The sequence below is a fragment of the Mobula hypostoma genome, chromosome 9, assembly GCF_963921235.1.
Source record: "Mobula hypostoma chromosome 9, sMobHyp1.1, whole genome shotgun sequence".
NCBI classification, from domain to species: Eukaryota; Metazoa; Chordata; class Chondrichthyes; order Myliobatiformes; family Myliobatidae; genus Mobula; species Mobula hypostoma.
The window spans coordinates 113,696,803-113,719,453 of record NC_086105.1 but is presented as its reverse complement, the minus strand read 5'-3'; the positions used below and the strand labels follow the sequence as shown (position 1 = coordinate 113,719,453).

Here is a 22,651-nt window from a genome sequence, read left to right as displayed (position 1 = left end):
ATACGGTACTAAAACCACCACTGGGTACCATGAACTCACATGTATGGCCCAAAAGCTGCAATGTTGGATTCGGTTGGCGAGATTTGATTTTGCAGTTCGCAAGCGCTCAATAGATTGAATGGCCCTCTTCTGTACATAACTTTTATATGATTTTATAAAATAATAATAAGTAATATAGTGCAGATCGAAGTATTTTTAAATCATAATGATTTGGGGATTAGAAGCAAGTGTAATCGAATTAGTATTACAAATCATCTCCGCATTGCAACAGTGCAGCTTCCGGCGTTGGGTTTGCTGGATCGGGAAATTTAAAAGAGGACGAAAACTAAAACAAATCCAAACATTAAAAAAATGCTGCCGTAACTTTTGCATAGTGTGGAGATGCAACTGCCGTCTGCTTCTGTTGATGCAAGTTTGGATTGGCAGCAGACCGCAGTTCCATCTGACCGAAAGGTTTGGACCGCGCAGGGGCGGTTTCCCATAGCAACGGGCCAAGCCATTTCTCTCTCGCCTGTTCCTTCCCAGCCAACTATCTATCTTCTTCTTTAATCCCCGTCATTCCCCCATCGTTTTTTTACTAAACAGCTTCCTCTGGTATTTGTTACACCAGCTCACCTTTTATATTTTGCGTCTTCTTTTCCGTTTATTTTGCCTCTTAATTTTAGCCAGGGCATTGCATTTGGATATCTCCTCTAACTCTCCCATGTTTTCTTTTTCTCACATGCATTCTCCTGTTTTTATTATCCTTCTGCTTGCCTGCCGCCCCCCTCCCCAATTTCTCTCACCCTTGCGCTTCTGCCCATCCCTCTGCAAAACCACGCTTACCTCGTTATTTGTCATTTGCTCCCCTTTCCTCCTGGTCGTACGTGGGGCCATGCAATTCTGCTTGCTTCTCTCTTCATTCCATTCTGCCCTCTCCCCTCATCTTCCAGGTGATCGAATGATAAGCCACACTTCAAAGCCAGGACCCCGACAGCTCACGGAAATACCCGAACTGCCGAGCGCCGATTCGCCTCTCAACAATTCCCGAGAACTTACGGAAAACCCCGAAGCACCGAGTGCTAATGCGCCCTCCTCCTCCTCACTCGTCACGGGGGTTAACGAAAAGGCGACGCGGAGTTGCTGCCTTAAACCAGACACGCCACCTACAGGTGAGAATGATCTATTGCATCGATTTCAGGTTCCAAGGGTCTCGGCCTGAAACGTCGACTGCGCCTCTTCCTATAGATGCTGCTTGGCCTGCTGCGTTCACCAGCAACTTTGATGTATGTTGCTTTAATTTCCAGCATCTGCAGAATTCCTGTTGTTTGCGGGTCCTGACGAAGGGTCTCGGCCTGAAACGTCGACTGCGCCTCTTCCTATAGATGCTGCTTGGCCTGCTGCGTTCACCAGCAACTTTGATGTATGTCACCGAGAAACCGTTCGGCCTATCGCACCCGCACCGATTCTTCCACAGAAGGAACCAGATTCTCGCCTGCTCCCGCTGTACCACGGTTTTGCTTTGAACTATCTATCGGATTATCTTTTATTACATCTCTAACGCTATTTAAATATGAGAATGGTGGAAAACATAAATAAAATATTATTTGTAAATATATATTTTTGAGGCTATAAAACCGAGTTCAGGTTCCAGTAAGGATGAAAGGCAGAAACGGCAAGATCAGGGAACATTTAATGACAAAGAGCATTGAAGGTTTGATCAGGAAATAAAAGGACAAGGGAGGACTGCAGAGTGTTTAGAAGACAATTTAAGAGAGAAATTAGGGCAAAAATTTGCAGTGAAATATCCTTGACAACAAAGATTAAGGAGAACCCCATCCTGGAGGACTGGAAAATTGCAAATGTCATTCCACTCTTTAAGGGAGGCAGAAGTAAGGAAATTATGGGTCAGTTAGCCTGATTTCAATGGTTGGGAAGATTTTGGACTCTATTATGGTACTATTAAGTCCGCATGGTTTCCTTAAAGGGAAATTTTGCTTGACAAATCTATTGGAATTCTTTGAGGAAATAACAGGCAGGATAGACAAAGGATAGTCAGTGGATGTTGCTCACTCAGATTTTCAAAAGGCCTTTGACAAGGTGCCGCGCATAAGACCAGAAGAGCGGAATTAGGCCATTTGGCCCGCCGAGTATGCTGCTCCATTCAATCATGGCTGATTCTTTTTTTCTCTCCTCAGCCCCACTCCCTGGCCTTCTGCCCTGTAACCTTTGATCCCATGTCCAATCAATTACCTATCAAGCTCTGCCTTAAGTACACCCAATATCCTGGCTTCCACAGCTGCCTGTGGTAATAAATTCCACAAATTCACCACCCTCTGGCTAAAGAAATTTCTCTACTTCTCTGTTTTCATCAAGCTATTTAACAAGGTAAGACCCCGTGGCATTACAGTGAAGATAGATGATTGGCTGACTGGCAGGAGGCAAAATGTCTGAATAAAGAGGGCCTTTTCTGGTTGGGTTGCTGCTGACTAGTGGTGTTTCGCAGGGATCAGTGTTAGGGCCAGTTCTTTTCACATTGTGTGTCAATGATTTGGATGACAGAGATGGCAGGTTTGTGGACAATACGAAGGCTTGTGGTGCATAGGTAGTGTTGTGGAAGCAAGGAGGCTGCCGAAGAATTTAGACAGATTAGGAGAATGGGCAAAGAAGTGACAGATGGAATACAGTGTTGGATGCATGGTTATGCACTTTGGTAGAAGGAATAAAGGCATAGATTATTTTCTTAACAAGGAGAAAAATCAAAAACCAGGTGCAAAGGGACTTGGGAGTCCTTGTGCAGAATTCTCTAAAGGTTAACTTGCAGGTTCAGTCGATGGTAAGGAAGGCACATGCAGTATTAGCATACATTTCAAGAGGTCTATAATATAAGAGCAGGGATATAACACTGAGGCTTTATGAAGCATTGCTTAGAACACACTTTAGTAGCTTTGGGCCCTTTACCTAAGAAAAGATGTTTTGGTATTGGAGAGGGTCCAGAAAAAGTTTATGAGAATGATTCCAGTGATTAAAGTGTCAATGTATGATAAGTGTTGGATGACTCTGGGCCTGTAGTCTCTGGAGTTTGGAAGAATGGGGGTGGGGGGTGGAATCTTATTGCAACCTATTGAATATTAAAAGGTCTAGATAGAGTAATGTGGAGAGGATATAGTGGGTGAGTCCAGGACCAGAGGGCACAGCCTCATTTAGAATGGAGATAAGGAGGAATTCCTTTAGTCAGTTGCTAGTGAATCTGTGGAATTCATTGCACAGACAGTTGCAGACGACAAGTCATTGGCTATATTTAAAGCAGAGGTTGATCGTTTCTTGATTGGTCAGTGTTAAAGAGTATGGGGAGAAGGCAGAAGATTGGGGTAGAGAGGTATACATCAGCTATAATAGAATGGTGGAACATACTCAAAGAGCTGAATGGCCTAATTCTGCTCTTGTGTGTTTTATTAGATTAAATTAGATTATGAGGACATCATGGTCTAATATCAGAATATTCTATATCAGCAAGAAGAGGTAGCCAGAGTCAGTCCCTGAGGGACCAAAGAGGTAATGTAATATATGTGTGTTGGTAGGTGATGTTCTAAATGAATACTTCTCATTTCTCACCGCGAAGGCCCAGTGGGGAAGGACCACAGTTTAACGTTCATCACCCGTAGGAGGGGGAGAGGTTGGGTGGGGAGGAGACCTACCCTCATCAGCGGTGTGGACAGATAATCAACATGGTGCCCAAGGAGTGGGTGGAATTGTTAATTTGGAAAAGTATTAGAGCCATTGCCTGCCTTTATTGTTGAAAATTTTGATTGTTAATAAGTTTTAACTCTTGACCAAGGGTTGAGAGTAAACGCATGATTTACTGTAAACATCTTTCATTTGTAAATGAACAGAGTCAACGAAAAATTTTATTGTTAATAACTGTATTGAATAAGGACTTACAGTCAATGAATGGTTTTCTTTTCTTGTATGTAATTATTTTTATTCTGTAATATTTCTGAATAAAGTATTTTTGGGGAAAAAAAAACTTCTCATTTGTACTTACCAAGTCAGTTCAGGGTGGGGTACATGGGTATTCTGGAGCAGTTCAATATTAATCAAAATGATTGGTTAGACCTAGTGGGATGCATAAAGGTTGAGAAATCTCCAGGGTCTGTGAGATCTATCCAAAGTTGCTATGGGAAACAAGGGAGGAAATAGTTGGGACCTTCACAGAGATCTTTGCATTTTTATTGCTAATGGGTGAGGACAAGAAGATTACAGAGTAGCTAATGTTCCTTTAATAAGAAGGCAGCAAGGACACAGTAAATAACTACAATCTGATGAGTCCTACTTCATTTAGCAGTAGGCAAATTACTATAGAAAGTACTAAGAAATAGGATTTCTGTACACTTGGAGATACAGGGACTGATTAGAGATGGCACATATTTACACTGGGGAAATCCTTTTTAAGGAATTTAGCTCTGCTATTTGAGAAGTTAATTAAGAACATTGATGTAGGCAGGACGGTAGGCATTGTCTATAAATTTTAGTAAGAAAGTTGACAAAGGTCCACGTGGTAGGCTATTCGAGAAGGTTAAGGCACATGGGATCCAAGGTGAGCTAGCTAGCTGGATCCAAAATTATCTTGGTGATGGAAGGCAGAGGATGAGGTAGAAGGATGCTTTTATGATTCAAAGTTTGTGACCTAGTTGCCACACTATAGGAAGGATGTGGTTGCATTGGGGAGAATACAGAGAGAATTCAGCAAGATGTGGGAAGACTTTGATTATGTGGATAGGTTGGATAGGTGGGGTATTCCTCTGAGCAAAGGAGGCTGAGGAATGATTTCTTATAGGTATATAAAATCATAAGAAGCACAGATAAGGTAGAGACAGAATCATTTTCCCATAATAGGGGGTCAGGCATAAGTTTAAAATAAGAGGAAGGGCTTTTAAAGTGGACTTGAGGGGAAAGGTTTTTTTTAAACAGAGTACTTGATACTGGGAACTTGCTGCCGAAGAAGGCAGTGGAATCAAATGCAGTCACGACATATAAGAGACATTTGAGCAGGCACATAAATAGGTAAGGAAAGGGAGAATACAAATCCAAAGCAGACAAGTGAGTGTAGATCAGCAAAAAGTGGGACAAAGGACCAATTTCTGTGAAGCTGAAACATATGCTGTGAAGCTCCATGACTCTGACTCGTTAAAATGAAAAACTGAAAATCAAAGCTATAATTTTGACAAGGATGATACATAAATTTCTTATGCAATAGTTTGTTTGGAATTGTTCAAAATAAAATAATTGTAGTTTTTACAATTCTCTTCTTATTATGTGTGCGCAGTTTTTATTTCTTTTGTAATTTCTATTTTAAAACTTGTATATCTTTTGTGAAAAATTCAGCCATTTCAAATAAATTTTCACAAAAAGGCTGGTTATAGAAATACTACTCATCTGAACTAGTCCAAACTGATCATAGTGCTCAATGTTTCAATACTTTAATGTTTCAACATTTTCCTATGTGAACCATAGGTCTTCAGCTTCTCCGCTCCATCGGAAAGTCCAGTCTATGCCTTGATGCATCTGTGTGATGGTACAGTACTCCCAACACCGCCCTTACTCACCACTTCCAACGTAACTTTCACTCTCACAATTTCTTCTGTTGCCATAATTCAGTTTTAAGTACACTTTACAATGTCAGGCAAAATGATCTAGACTTAGTTAATAGATTGAGTAAAGGTGATAGGGAAACTTAGCAATTGGAATCTGTTTAGATGATGAGGCAGAAGTGGATAAATTATAACTTTCCTAACTCCTGCAACTTTTCCCTTATGAAAGTTAAGAAGGCAACGCAATAGTAGTTTTAAACAGAGTAAAATGTTGACCTTACTGCTGATTCACTGGGCTCTGTTTCCACAGTATTAAACTGAAGTTTAACCTGTCTTTCATTTTATTATAAAGAGAAGCAAATCAGGTGGACTCTATATCTCTAGCCCACAACAAATCAAGTCAGGAAATAAGTACACTGACCCCAATCTACCCTAATCCATGTTCCCTTCACTAACATCTGGGGGCAAAAGAACAAAGACAAAGAAGTGACTCAAGTCCAGCAAGTGACAGCTTCCTTATGGTTATAATTATTATGCCCAGTATTGGCTTTGATGCACAAGATGTTTTCAATGAAAAAAAGAGTATGTCGGGAGTCAGTTCTGCAAATTGAGATTTTATTTCAGAGCTCATTAAGTGGTCTTTAATCTAATCTATTCCCAGGGTCTCATTCAAATACTGTTAGAAGACTTTTCAGATTGAACCGCTGAACATCCCTTGCTCTTTAATCATTCACATGACAATACAAACTGTGACGTATTCCATATATTATTACGAATAATTATTAAAAGGATTATAAATGATCTTGAATATAAAAAGCACAAAATCACCAAATCACACATACATATAGATGCAAAAACATTCAGTTCTTACATTTTAATCAGATCTAAAGTCAGTATCAAAGGTTCATTTGACATTCAAGTCATGCAGAGTTAACATTCAACAATATCATCTTGCAGACAGTATAAAAGAGTTAAAAGAGGAGTTAAAAGAGTGAAGATCACTCCAAGTTATAGGCAGCTTGGGTTAGAGGTTCCTGAAGTGAGTTTCACAGAACATTTTCTTTTATTTTTCTTTCTGGGGTTAACAGTAGTGCTGCATTAAGGGAATCCCATTCCTTGGAATCATCAGTAGCTTGTGGACTAAAATTCTCATAATGCATCACGTATTTGATTCAGCATTGGGTAATCATAAACATTTCCAAACAGCGTTCTCTTTTGTCACAGCTTTGAGGTGTAATTTGGTTCTATACACAACTCTTTACAGATCTCAACAAAATCTAGAGGCAGTGTTTCATAAAGCAACTCGGTTCTTCCAGAAAGAATGGATAGAATCCCAGAATTGTCTGTGTCAAGCTGATGTCTCTCAAATTTACTCAGCAAAGTTGTTCAAGGACAATACTGGATTTTAGCAACTAGAAGGAGAGCTCATGAATCTCTTTGTTAGTGGCTAGTAAAACAAATTCACCCACTTAACAAGTCAAGCTTGAGTTAAAATATAGCAGGAATTCAGTAGAAAATACAAATTTCCTTAGAAAAGTTAATGTCCTTGACTGACTTGAAGACACTTGAGCACATGGGAAAAACATGAACCAGATATTTTTAATTCCTTTTCAAATAAGTGAGCCAAAATAGATTATTCCTTAGTAATTACTTAGACAGATTTAATTTCAACTTGTGGTACACTATAAGTTACTGTTTAAATGCCTTTGTGTGTTACTTCAACAGAATTATTAACCTGTTTATATTAAGTGGGTTAATAACTGTATTAAAATAGTATACAGAACACTTAACACAAAAGGTTATTAGCCAGTGTAACATCAAAGAAAATTAATGCCCCTGGGTGGTTCGAGAAACACTGATAGGTTAAGACTTCATAACTAATACTTTGGGTGATGTCAGCCCTTGATTATAAAGCAAAATGCTTGTTATTATTGAAGCTTTGACAAGAATAGCAGAGGCCAGTACAAACGAGGACCTGTAATGGGGCTTGATTAAAAACAGAAAACGTTGACACACTGTAAGTTTGGTTCAGTAGCAGCAAGCATAGGTGAAAGAGGAATTAACTGGAGAAGCTGAAGTTGTTCTCCTAGCAGGACAGAAAGTAAAGGTGGAACTTTAAATAGTGTTGTCAGGAAATATGAAGCATTTTGGTCAAAACAACAATGATGGCCTATTTCCAGTAGCAGGGAGCTGGATAGCTAGAAAAAAGATCTTGATAAAAGCAAACAACAGGAATTCTGCAGATGCTGGAAATTCAAGCAACACACAATAAAGTTGCTGGTGAACGCAGCAGGCCAAGCAGCATCTGTAGGAAGAGGTGCAGTCGACGTTTCAGGCCGAGACCCTTCGTCAGGAGTCCTGACGAAGGGTCTCGGCCTGAAACGTCGACTGCACCTCTTCCTACAGATGCTGCTTGGCCTGCTGCGTTCACCAGCAACTTTGATGTGTGTTGCGTGATCTTGATAAAAGACCCACTGGCAAGATTTTGAGAATTATTTTTGATGCAGGAAGATGCCTGATTGGTGAAAAGCAAATTGGTTACATTTCAAACTGAGTAAGTTATACACTTGTGAGGCAAAACATTTCTGGGGTATTGGCACACTGGTATCGATGCTGACTTTCTTAGCTGTGTGATCCCATGAATTACAATGATAGTCTTCTGATTAGATTACTGTAAACACAAACCAATTCGCTGCACATTCTGGCTTCTCAGAACAGGGGCCTTAGACAATACTGAAAACACATAAAATGTTGGAGGAACTCAGCATGTCAGGCTACATCTTTGGAGTGGAATTTGGAGTCAACATTTCAGGCCAACGCTGGCCAGTGGTGTAGTGGCATCCACACTGGACTTCGAGGCAAGTGGTCCCGGATTTGAATCTGGCCAGCTCCTTGTGCGCTTTCCATTGTGCTGGGTTGAGTGTTGCGCTAGCAACTCGGCCTCGTAAAAAAAAACAAATGCTAAAGAAATAACACACATATAAAAATTGCTGGGGAATGCAGCAGGCCAGGCAGCATCTATAGGAAGAGGTACAGTCGATGTTTTGGCCCGAAACGTCGACTGTACCTCTTCCTATAAGTGCTGCCTGGGCCTGCTGCGTTCCCCAGCAATTTTTATATGTGTTGCTTGAAATTCCAGCATCTGCAGATTTCCTCATGTTTGTGTTGCTAAAGAAACAGTAAGGTTGCCACCCACATGCCATGTGCAGAAAGGAACAACAATTTCAGACCAAGGGCCTTTATTAGGATGGAAAGAAATGGTGTCTGCTTGAAACATTGACCACTTATTCCTCTCCATAGATGCTGCCTGACCTGCTGAATCCTTCCTGAATTTTCTGTGTTTTGCTCAAGATTTTCAGCATCTGCGGAATCTCTTGTGTTTCTGACAATATTGGTTTCAGTATGGATCCAGTTATAAAAGGACTGTGTGAAGTCAACTGTGGTTACCTTCCCTTGATCGTCACAGGCTGCTAATCAAGAACTTGAGGAAACACCAGTAAGTTGTCAGATGTGAGTAACATACTGAATCATCTATGTAGCACAATAGTCTGGGTCATCCTAAGGAGCTGTTGGTAACATGTGAACAACATTTCACAGAGTCAACTAAACTACTTGATTTGACAACCCTCCTACCATTCTACATAATCACATCATGTCTACTGCATGTACCTATAACTTGCCAAGGCTTCATTCAATGGCATTTCTCAAATCCATTAACTTTTATCATTAAGAAGAACAAACATCAAAGGCAATGAAAAAGCTTACTACTGGCCAAGACCTATTTAAGTCATATTGTAGCAACACTCACAAAATGCTGGTGGCCTGGCCTGCTGCGTTCCACCAGCATTTTGTGGGTGTTGCTTGAATTTCCAGCATCTGCAGATTTTCTCATGTTTAAGTCATATTGTACAACATTTTGAAAACACAGTATATTCCTTTCTCTATATGATATCATGATATATTATAGGGTAAAAAGAGGGAAGCAATATCTATCAGCAGACAGCTCAAGGAACATAGATTCTATTCACATGGTAATTAGAATCTGGAACTCCTCTTGCTTATAGCAAGTATTATAGTTGGAAATAGAATCAATCTATGTCTTTATTGAATGGGTGTAAAAAAAATACAAACCCATGACTGTGTGGCTAGGCATAGCTCAAACACCATCTGTAAATTTGCTGATGATACTACCGTTGTTGGCAGAATCTTAGATGGAGATGAGAGGGTGTACAGGAGTGAATTATACCAGCTAGTGGAGTGGTGTCACAGCAGCGACCTTGCACTCAATGTCAGTAAGACCAAAGAACTGATTGTCGACTTCAGAAAGGGTAGGATGAGGGATCACAAACCAATCCTCATAGAGGGATCAGAAGTGGAGGGAGTGCATAATTTTAAGTTCCTGGGTATCAAGATCTCTGAGGATCTAACCTGGTCCAACATATCGATGCAGCTATAAAGAAGGCAAGGCGGTGGCTATATTTCATTAGGAGTTTGAAGAGATTTGGTTTGTCACCCAAGACTTCTACAGATGTACTGTGGAGATCATTCTGATAGGCTGTTTCACTGTCTGGTATCGGGGGCGGGGGCGGGAGTCACTACTACACAGGATCGAAAGAAGTTAAAGAAAGTTATATAATTGGTCAGTTCCATCGTGGGTACTACAATCCATAGTATCCAAGACATCTTCAAGGAGTGGTGTCTCAAAAAGGAAGTGTCCATCAATAAGGACCCCATCACCCAGGCCATGCTCCCTTGTCATTGTTACCATCAAGAAGGAGGTACAGAAACCTGAAGGCACACACGCAGCATTTTAGGAATAGCTTCTTCCCCTCTGCCATTGATTCCTAAATGGATATTGAACCCATGAACACCACCTCACTTTTATTATTTCTGTATTTGCAATATTTTTAATTTAACAATATGTATATACTTACTGTAATTAATATACTTATTTTTCCTCTATATAATCCCATATTGCATTGTACTGCTGTTGTTAAGTTAACAAATTTCATGACACGTGCCAGTGATAATTAACCCGATTCTGATTCTGACCTACAGGGCTGTAGGGACAGAGCAGGGAGATGGTACTGACCAACCGACCAGATGGCTTTACTAGAGGTAGGTATAAAACAGTGCTAAAACAATTCTATGATTTGGTGAAAGTTTTACAAGTCCTTACCTTTCATCGTGTAGGCTTGTGATGCCTTCATTCCATGAAAGAATTAAGCTAACCAAACTAGGTTCCTTATTTGCACGTGCTTTGTTTCAGTAAATCAATGTTTTAAGTTACGAGTTGAAGGCTTTAATATTTTCTATGTGGTGTTTTGTTCTACCCACCCGCTAACATGATGTCATGGTTCAAGATAAGAATCCAATTTTTGACTAAGCTACAATATGTAGGGAAAGCAGCAGAACGTAAGACCAAAACCATTGAGGTAGGGGCCAAAAGACGAAAGGTTCTGTAGTGGATGTATGCTCTTCTGTGTTGATCTTAAACCAACACTAGCAAAAATAATGATTTTACCAATCTTCCTCTAAAATCCAGGTTGGGAAATTGTCTTGAGGCAATATGTATCCTCTTAACTTATTCTATCACTGGTTAGATGATCCAAGCTTCGTCACATAAACAAAACTGAAAGAGAAACTATAAATACTGGAAAACTAAAACAAAACCAGGAATTGCTGGGAATACTCAGCAGGTCAGACCACATCTGTGGGAAGAGGGACAGAGGTGAAGACCCTTCATCAGACACTGTTTCAATGAAGAGTGTTTGACCTAATATGTAAATGACTCTCCCCATAGTAACCAAAATGAGACAATCATTAAAATCACAAAGAGACCCTCTAAGATTTTATGAAATAATTCATTGTATTTCTGCCGGAAAAGCAGGGGTTTGAGCCTAGGTATCCCCAAAAGGCCTTAATTAAAGTTGTTGATTTATACAGCAGGGAAACAAGCCCTTCAGCCCAACTCTTCCATGCCAACCAAAGGCCTAACTGAGCTGGTCCCATTTGCCTGTGCTTGGCTCCATATCACTCCAGACCTTTCCTGTTGATGTTCCTGTGTAAATGTCATTTAAACATTGTAATTGTACCCAACTCTACCACTTCCAACTGGCAACTCATTCCTACCACTTTCTGTGTAAAAATACTTGCCACTCATGCCCCTTTCAAGTCTTTTCCCTCTCACCTTAAACCAGTGCCCTCTTGTTTTAGATTCCTCTACTTCGGGATAAAGACTGTGACCTTATCTATGATCCTGAGGGATGACAGTACAGGTACATTTTATATACTCTACAAAGTTATTGCTCAGCCTCCTACATTCCAGGGAAAACAGCCCCCATCTATCCAGTCTCTCCTTACAAGTCAAGCTATCCAGTACAGACAACAATTTAGAGTCACAGAGTAATACAGCACAGAAATGACCCTTTAGACCAGATTGTCCACACCAACCAAGATGCACAACCAAGCTAATCCCATTTCCCTGTGCTTGACCCATAACACTAAACATTTCCTATTCATGTACCTGCCAAATTTGTGCAGCACATCATCAACATCTGCATTTAATTGAGCCCAGCCCTGCCAAGAATTGCTCGTCTCACTTTAGCAAGGGCAAACCACCATATCATAGTTGGGAGCTTAATATCCAAGGATATGCTTTGTATTGAAAGGACAGACAGCTAGGCAGAGGGGGTGGGGTGGCTCTGTTGGTAAAAAATAAAACCAAATCCTTGGAAAGAGCTGAAATAGGATCCGAAGATGTAGAATCCTTGTGGGTAGAGAAACTGCAAGGGTAAAAATATCCTGATGGTAGTTATATGCAGGCCTCCATACAACAGCTATGATGTGGGCAACAAATTACAATGGAAGATAGAAAAGGGCAACGTTATTATAGTCATGGGGGATTTCAATATGCAGATAGTCTGGGAAAATCAGGTTGCTGATGGATCCCAAGACAGAGAATTTGTAGGATATCTATGAGATGCCTTTTTAGAGCACCAGGGGAAAGGCTATCCTGGATGGGTGTTGTGAAATGAACTGGATTTGATTATGGAGTTCAAGGTAAAGGAACCCTTAGGAGGCAGTGAAAATAATGTGATAGAGTTCACCTTGCAATTTGAGAGGGAGAGGCTAAAGTCTGATCTATCAGTATTATAGTGGAGTAAGGGCATGAGAGGAGCTGGGAAAAATTGATTGGATGGGGACACTAGTAGGGATAACAGCAGAACAACAATGGCTGGAGTTTCTGGGAGAAATTTGGAAAGCGCAGGATAGATGCAGTACATCTCGAACTTTTCTAAAGGATGGATGATCAATGGTGGCTGACAAGAGAAGTCAAAAACAACATAAAAGCAAAAGTGAGGGCATATTATAAAACAAAATTAATGGGAGCTAGAGGATTGGGAAGCTTTCAAAAATTGTCAGAAGGCAACTAAAGGATGAAATATGATGTTAAGCTAGCCAATAGTATCAAAGATGATACCAAAAGTTTTCTTCAGATATATAAAAGGTAAAAGAGAGGCAGTACAAGATATATGGCCACTGGAGAATGACACTGCAGTGGTAGTAATAGGATCAAAGGAAATGGAGAATGAACTGAATAAGTATTTTGCATCCGTCTTCATTGTGGAAAACTCAGAATATTTGATTGGCAGGAGGCAAAGGATTTCTGATTGGCTGCCAGTGACTAGTAGTTTTCCTCAAGGGCCTGTGTTGGAATTGGGTTTTTTTTTTGCGAGATGTATCAATGATTTGGATGATGGAATGATGGCATTGTGGCCAAGTTTGCAGATGATGTGAAGGTTGATGGAGGGACAGGTAGCGTTGAGGAAACAGGGAGGCTGCAGAAGGACAGATTAGGAAGTGGTAGATGAAATATAGGTCTGGGAAATGTATGGTCACGCACTTTGGTAGAAGGAATAAAGGCGTAGGTTATTTTCCAAACTGGAAGAAAATTCAAAAATCCAAGGTACAAAGTGACTTGGGAGTCCTCGTGCAGGATTCCCTAAAGGTTAACTTGCAGGTTGAGTCAGTGGTGGGTAAAGCAAATGCAATGTTAGCATTCATTTCTAGAGGACTAGAGTATAACAGTAAGGATGTAATGCTGGGGTTTTAAAAGGCACTGTTGAGGCCTCACTTTTGAGTATTCTGAGCAGTTTTGAGCCTTTTATCTAAGAAAGGATGTGCTGACATTGGAGAGGATTTGGAGGAGATTCATGCAAATGATTCTGGGAATTAATGTGTTATTGTATGAAGAGCATTTGATGGATCTGGTCCTGTACTTGCTGGAATTAGAAGAATGATGGGGGATCTTATTGAAACCTATCAAATGTTAAAGGCCTAAGAAGAGTAGATGTGGAGAGGATGTTTCCTATTGTGGGGGAGTCGAGGACCAGAGGGCACAACCTCAAAATAGAGGTACGTCCATTTTGAAAGAGGAAGAGGAGGAATTTCTTTAGGTAGAGGGTGGTGTATCTGTGGATTTCGTTGCCACAGGCGGCTGTGGAGGCCTGGTTATTGGGTGTATTTAAAGCAAAGGTTCATAGACTCTTGATCACTCAGGGCATGAATGATTATGGGGCATGAATGATTATGGGGTGAAGGCAGGAGAATGAGGTTGAGAGGAAAAATGGATCAGCCAGGATGAAATTACCAAGAATTTCAATTGGCTGAATGGCCTAATTCTGTCCTTACACCTTATGGTCTATAATGTTATCTTTAATTATATTGAGTTGATTTTTTATTTTATTGAGGTTATCTGACATAATTTTATTGTGCTATAAACATCACATGCATAACCCAATTACCATGTATACTGATTCAGTATGGGAGATCTTGTGAATCTTTTCTGTACCCTTTCCAATTTAATGGTATCTTTCCTATAGCTAAGTGACCAGAATCTTCCACGTTTACTCACTTGGAAGCGTAACTGCAGTCATTTTAATTATTGTTTGATTTTAATTTGCTAATTTTAAGATAATTAAGAATGCAAAAGAACATGCAATAAAATTTGAAATAAAAAAGGCTATTGAGAATAGGAAACTCTCCTTAGTAAAATACTGCATACACGAACTGGATGATTGTGAAGAAAAAGCTGACCAGTGGTTTCATACACATTGTTGATGAGTTGGGTAGGCTCACGGGTATGACAATGGCCTCCAATTCCTCTAAAATAGTGTTGTGGAATTAAAACTGGCAATTCATTTCCGCCCAGAGCAGAAAATGATTTCGAAGGTGAGTGTACTCCACAGTTAAATAACTAAAGACAGCCTATCATGCCACGATGACTGGACATATGGGTCATGGCTAGAAACTTTTTGAACTCAAATGAAATAATATCCTGAAGAATTTGGTGCTCCCAAGATGGAAGACTATTAGAAATTAGAAAGGAAAATGTGAGTTAAAAGAAAGTTTTGATGTTAATGTCCCTTAAGGAGCAAATTACCTATAGAAATGGAGCTAACATTTTATTATAGCCAAGGCCTATTTTAATTTTTGGACTAAAAATTCATGATGTACCTTGCGAGGCTGGGACTAAGAGATTTAAATGTGTCTTGGATGCAAGGCTTTCTTTGACAAGGAGGTTGAGCTGCATCCAAAAGAATGACTGCCCTGTTTGATTCAATTTAATTTAGGGCACTTGCCTCCTGGGCAGCAGTCCAAACAATTCCTGTAACTGGTGAGGAGAGGAGATGGGCAGGATTGGAGAGATGAGATTGTGTAGTAGCTCTGAAGAACATTTTGGGACAGGAAACATTGCTGCTACTCCACAGGAGGGTCAGTGGAATCTGGAATTGGTAAGCAAGCCTCAGTCAAACTGGCTTGACGCCAATGCTGATAGATTCGTAATGAGGTTTCAGGAAAGATTATCGTGCCCCTTATTAGGAAGTGTGTGTGCCAACTGCTTGGAATGCCTACAATTTATATAAGGCCAGTATGGAATCAGTCATATTTTGCTTCTTCCCAAGCTGTAAGGCATTGTACCACACTGGTTAAAGGGTGAATGAAGACCAATTTCATAGAGTCATGTAGAAAGACAGCAAGTTGTCAGGCCCTTCAACTCATTAAGTGACCATGAAGCATTCATTTACACTTTTTTATTCTTGCCTCATCTATTTCCCCCAGATTCCACCACTCACCTACACATTTGGGCAATTTTACAACAGCCAATTAAGCTACTAACCTCCATGTCTTTGGGATGTGGGCAGAAACCTGAGCACCCAAGGGAAACCAATGTGGTCACAGAGAGAATGTGCAAACTCCATGCAGAGTGCACCCGAGGTCAGGATTGAACCTGACTTTCTGATGCTGTGAGGCAGTGGCTCTGCTTGTTTCAGTCCTATCTTCACTACTCCTAGAGTGGTTCTGAATCATTGCCAACATCAACAATTAAAGACATATTCCCAGTTCTGCCAATTAACCAAAATAGTTCAGGTGCTTTCATGGATTTTCAACTAGTCCAGTTTCTAGCAAATGCATTACATTATGTGCCTCATAGTTAATAAAGTGTCTTCTAGAAAATATGATCTTCTCTTGGCACTCTTTTCACAGAAAAAGATCCATTAAAATGTACCTGTGTCTTACAAAAAACACAGCCAATAATAATTCAAGTGTTTTGAGGGGAGACATCTGACTATAAAATTATACAGTTAATAGAATAATATTCAGATGCATGCAGTTCTGAGAACCATCCAGTCAAGTTTGCAGGAATGTTCAGATATGTGTGCACATGCTTTTGAGTTTAATACTGGCCATAAATTTGGCGCTTCAGTGCTGAAGAAAATATTGGAGTTGCAGCATTGACATTCACATATCAATTGCACGGTCCAGAGATCGTTGCAATGTCTTGTTAATTTCATTGTGGTTGTAGACAAACATTGTCTGTCACAAGTTACAATCTGATCACTTTGATGTCCTCATATCCAGCATTTCAGGGCGGTACAGATACTTCCAGATAGCATAGTAATGGATCCCGGCACCAATGGCCACAAAGAGGTGCCATATTGCATGTGCAAATGGAATCCGTCCATCGCTCTTGAAGAACAGCATTCCCATGGTGTAGAAGACACCGCCCAGCAGCAGTTCAAACAGTCCTTCAGTATTAGGCTAACTCAAGAGAACAAGAAAAGATCTTTATTTCAATAAAGCACTTTGTTAGTATTTCCTGTCACTGTTATTAAATTGCATGCATCTTACCTTGAAAAACATTATGGCAAACAAATGGCTTCACTAACCTATCTGCACCTTGCCGACACGTCCCTCTCCATGGGTGCCATGGTATTGTAGCAGTTAGCAAAATGCTTTTACAACTCCAGAGATCGTCGGAGTTCAATTCCAGCGTCCTCTGTAAGGAGTCTTTGCATGTCTTCCCCATGGGTGCTCCAGTTTCCTCCCACAGTCCAAAGTGGGTAGGTTAATTGGTCATTGTAAATTGTCCCATGATTAGGTTCGGGTTAAATCAGGATTGTTAGGGATTGCTGGGATAGCACGGTTCAAAGGGTCAGAAGGGGCTATTCCACACTGTATCTTTAACTAAATAAAAAAATTAAGGAATATCATCAGTTTTCATGAACTTTCACAAAGCAATTTTCAAAGTAGTTTTGAACTATAATCCCTGTGGTAATATTGAGAAATGATTCATTGATTTGAACACAGCATATTTTCTATAAGTATCACTGAGTTAATGACTAGATCATTTATTTTATTTTAGCACTAATTAACATGCTTTAAAGGCAAATAAATGCAGGTTAGCTGTGTTCATTTCTGATTGGCTCTAATGAAGGCTTTGACACACTGCTACATATCTTTTCATTAGGAAACAATTGTCACTCAAGGGGTTTGAGCAAATGGTAGACTGGCACTCCAATGTAATATAGAGATAGTGCTGGCTTATTAAAAGCACTGCTATTCAGATAAGATGTTAAAGTGTGGTCAGTTTGGTCCTCTTAACTTGTGGGACTTGCTGGGTGCAAATTGGTAAACTATTTCCCGCACTTCAACGTGCTTCAGAAATACTTAATGTTTGCTCCTAAGTCTGCGACATTTCCTTTAGAAGTTTCAGTACTTAGACTTTACATGCATCACTGTATGAAAAGATAAACAAAGATACAAAGCATTGATAATATCTTAACATTAAGTGGATCAGAATTAAGAAAAAGGCAACCTCTTACCATTGACAGAATGACAAGTGCAGGAAAGATGCCCATTACCATGTAGCAGATCAGTTCCACAATTTTATACCTAAATACAGGACAGAATTTTGAGAATGACTATATTGGCTACATCATGGGTGAACAGCTCATAATAATGTCCCTGCTCTTCATGTTGCAGAAAGCATAACGGAGAATAGTTAGGGTTCTGACATTAGCAATGATTTCTCAAATTGATAATTCATTGTGCAGGCATGAATATGCTCAGGTAGATCTTGACATTAAAAATGTTTGTAGACTATCTCTGTGGTCTTAAAATTTGACTTTATGTTGGATTTTTCTTAACCATGACATGTAGTGAATGGAAATGACCGACCTGAATAGAATTGCATCATATTAGATCATTCAGGATGGCTATAGTCATTGAGTTTAGTGAACAGAGAAGTGTCTGGTAGCCACCTCAAGTTTCATGGATCCGTTATTCTGATACAGCATATCACCATAACTGATATCTTCACATAGAAAGTCTGGTCCATATCTGGTGTAAGTGTCACTAATACTGCTTCTGGCAACAACAAACTTGTAACTTTTAATTCAGCACAGTGAATTAGCCAAAATGAAGTGGTTGTAAGTGGACCAACCAAAGGAGGAAGAACTCAAGGGGAAAAAGGGCCACTGTAGATTGAAAGCCCATATGAAAATCAAAATAGCTCCAATCCAAAGAGGTTTGAAAACAAGTTATTTCTCATTCTAACCTTCCATATATAACCATATAACAATAACAGCACGGAAACAGGCCATCTCGGCCCTTCTAGTCCATGCTGAACGCTCACTTTCACCTAGTCCCACCGACCTGCACTCAGCCCATAACCCTCCATTCCTTTCCTGTCCATATAGCTATCCAATTTAACTTCAAATGACAACATCGAACCTGCCTCAACCACTTCTGCTGGTAGCTCGTTCCACACAGCTACCACTCTCTGAGTAAAGAAGTTCCCCCTCATGTTACCTCTAAACTTTTGCCCTTTAACTCTCAACTCATGTCCTCTTGTTTGAATCTCCCCTACTCTCAATGGAAAAAGGCTATCCACGTCAACTCTATCTATCCCCCTCATAATTTTAAATACCTCTATCAAGTCCCCCCCTCAACCTTCTATGCTCCAAAGAATAAAGACCCAACTTGTTCAACTCTTCTTTGTAACTTAGGTGATGAAACCCAGGTAACATTCTAGTAAATCTTCTCTGTACTCTCTCTAATTTATTGACATCTTTCCTATAATTTAGTGACCAGAATTGTACACAATACTCCAAATTTAGCCTTACCAATGCCTTGTACAATTTTAACATTACATCCCAACTCCTATATTCAAGTCCTGATGAAGGGTCTCGGCCTGAAACATCGACTGCGCCTCTTCCTATAGATGCTGCTTGGCCTGCTGCATTCACCAGCAACTTTGATGTATGTTGCTTGAATTTCCAGCATCTGCAGAATTCCTGTTGTTTCCTATATTCAATGCTCTGATTTATAAAGGCCAGCATACCAAAAGCTTTCTTCACTGCCCTATCCACATGAGATTCCACCTTCAGGGAACTATGCACCATTATTCCTAGATCGCTCTGTTCTACTGCATTCTTCAATGCCCTACCATTTACCACGTATGTCCTATTTTGATTAGTCCTACCAAAATGTAGCACCTCACATTTATCAGCATTAAACTCCATCTGCCATCTTTCAGCCCACTCTTCTAACTGGCCTAAATCTCTCTGCAAGCTTTGAAATCCTACTTCATTATCCACAACTCCACCTATCTTAGTATCATCTGTATACTTACTAATCCAATTTACCAACCCATCATCCAGATCATTAATGTATATGACAAACAACATTGGACCCAGTACAGATCCCTGAGACACATCACTAGTCACCGGCCTCCAATCAGACAAACAGTTATCCACCACTGCTCTCTGGTGTCTCCCATCCAGCCACTGCTGAATCCATTTTACTACTTCAATATTAGTACTTAACGATTGAACCTTCCTAACTAACCTTCCATGTGGAACCTTGTCAAAGGCCTTACTGAAGTCTATATAGACAACATCCACTGCCTTACCCTTGTCAACTTCCCTAGTAACCTCTTCAAAAAATTCAATAGGATTTGTCAAACATGACCTTCCACACACAAGTCCATGTTGACTGTTCCTAATCAGACCGTCTATCCAGATAATTAGATATACCATCTCTAACAATACTTTCCATCAATTTACCCACCACTGACATCAAACTCACAGGCCGATAATTGCTAGGTTTACTCTTAGAACCTTTTTTAAACAATGGAACAACATGAGCAATACGCCAATCCTCCGGCACCATCCCCATTTCTAATGACATTTGAAATATTTCTGTCAGAGCCCCTGCTATTTCCACACTAACTTCCCTCAAGGTCCTAGGGAATATCCTGTCAGGACCCGGAGACTTATCCACTTTTATACTCCTTAAAAGTGCCAGTACTTCCTCTTCTTTAATCATCATAGTTTTCATAACTTCCCTACCTGTTTCCCTTACTTTACACAATTCAATATCCTTCTCCTTAGTGAATACCGAAGAAAAGAAATTGTTCAAAATCTCCGCACGTAGCCATCCACTCTGATTCTCTAAGGGACCAATTTTATCCCTCACTACCCTTTTGCTATTAATATAACTGTAGAAACCCTTTGGATTTATTTTCACCTTAATTGCCAAAGCAACCTCATATCTTCTTTTAGCTTTTCTAATTTCTTTCTTAAGATTCTTTTTACATTCTTTATATTCCCCGAGCACCTCATTTACTCCATGCTGCCTATATTTATTGTAGATATCTCTCTCTTTCCGAACCAAGTTTCCAATATCCCTTGAAAACCATGGCTCTCTCAAACTTTTAACCTTTCCTTTCAACCTAACAGGAACATCAAGATTCTGTACCCTCAAAATTTCACTTTTAAATGACCTCCATTTCTCTATTACATCCTTCCCATAAAACAAATTGACCCAATCCACTCCTTCTAAATCCTTTTGCATCTCCTTAAAGTTAGCCTTTCTCCAATCAAAAATCTCAACCCTGGGTCCAGATCTATCCTTCTCCATAATAGTATTGAAATTAATGGCATTGTGGTCACTGGACCCGAAGTGCTCCCCAACACAAAACTCCATCACCTGACCTATCTCATTCCCTAACAGGAGATCCAACACTGCCCCTTCTCTAGTTGGTACCTCCATGTATTTCTGCAAAAAACTATCCTGCACACATTTTACAAACTCCAAACCATCCAGCCTTTTTACAGTATGGGCTTCCCAGTCTATGTGTGGAAGAATAAGATCTCCCACAATCACAGCCTTGTGCTTACTACAAATATCTGCTATCCAATTCCTAGACATCTAAGGAGAGAACAAGCTCAAGGGCTGACTGGCAAGAATAAAGGCAATGATTACAAATGATGTAAAAATCAAAAAAGCAGGATGTTGAGCACCAGGAAACTGAATGAAAATGATAAAAAATTGTAATATAGTGGAATAGAGGAAGGGAGGAAGTTAAAGAGGGTTTAATAGTTGTGTTGATTCATGTAGTATTATTCATGAGAAAACTGATGGCAGAGCTTATAATTGGATGACGTATAAAAAGGCAACGTAATGTAAGAAATAATGTATGAGATCATGAAAAGGCAACGTAACTTCTTTGGACATGTGATTAAGAAAGAGGAGTTAGAATTCACGGTAATTATGGGAAAGATTGAAGGGAAGAAAGCAAGAGGAAGACAAAGACAAATGATGATGGAGACAGCAGCCAGAGAAATGGAAATTAATACCAATGAATTGATCCACTTGACCTGAAACAGGCATGTGTGGGCTATGGCAGTCAAAGCTCAAACTGGGCATGGCACCTGATGATGATGATGATGATGATAAAAAGGCAAGGGCATGTTTTATATCAAGGAATGCTAAATTCAGGCTTATTGTGACTATGGGACATTAACCTAGAATGGGCAGCATTAAAATGACTCCATCAAAAAATAGAACAAAATAATTTGCAGAAACATATGGGAAATAATGTCTTGGGATTCTAATACAAATTAGATTGTGATCAATCTAGACAGCTATTGCCGAAAAAGAACAAACATGAAGATTGAACTTGCTGCTGTTTAAAGGGAGGCCAAGACCAATGCAATATGCAATAGTGTTTGGCTTCTAACTGATTGAATTTGACTGTAACAGTAATGTTATCCTGCATCTTGTTTTAACGTAAGTGCCTGTTAAAACGAATTGATGGTAAGTTACAGCAGCACAGCCATTCGATTATATGTGGAGAAAATCTATTTATATTGTGCATTCAATAGCTTCAAACATACCCTTTTCAATTCGGCAAATACACAAGGCTTAAACATATGTAATAGGACCATAGACTATGGGCCGGAGTGTGGATTGGCGATTGAATTATTTCACCTTCAATACCTGGGCAGAGTTCTTCTCACAAAACGAATGTTCTCTCTGCACCAACCTAAGCAAAACTTCCTGAATTCAAATCCAGAGAGCAAATGCATGCAACTCAAAACCTTAACAGCGAATAATGGATCCAGTTAAACAGAATCACGTCGGATATGAGAAATGGTTAACATTATGCCTCTGAGACGAGCTTGATCAAAGCAAAGAGAACTCCTTACAATGTGTGACTGAAAGAGCTTGCATTGTGATGTTGAATAATAAAAACAAAAAAGTATTTCCTACTGTCAATGCCAACGTCCCTATAGTAAAGGAACCAAATTACACTTTGTATATCCGCTTGTCAAAAAAAGGTTTAAAGCATTAATAATTTTGTAAAAATTAACAAGGTATGAGAAATTCAGAAATTATAACAACAGCTCTTTTTGTTATTTCATTTTTTTCTTTAATGAGGGAGGCAA

General features: G+C 39.8%; 1 protein-coding gene across 4 annotated transcripts in view; it reads right to left on the bottom strand.

The window, feature by feature from the left end:
• Positions 1–8,681: 8,681 nt before the first annotated feature.
• Positions 8,682–22,651, bottom strand: part of mmd2a (monocyte to macrophage differentiation-associated 2a) — a 122,694-nt gene continuing 108,724 nt past the window's right edge. For all 4 annotated transcript variants that reach the window (XM_063058947.1, XM_063058948.1, XM_063058946.1 and 1 more), the window contains 2 exons: positions 17,741–17,810; positions 8,682–16,676 (listed from right to left, as the gene is read on the bottom strand). In XM_063058947.1, the coding sequence (XP_062915017.1) occupies positions 16,473–16,676; positions 17,741–17,810 (274 nt within the window). In that variant the 3' untranslated portion in view covers positions 8,682–16,472. The remainder of the gene's footprint in view (positions 16,677–17,740; positions 17,811–22,651) is intronic.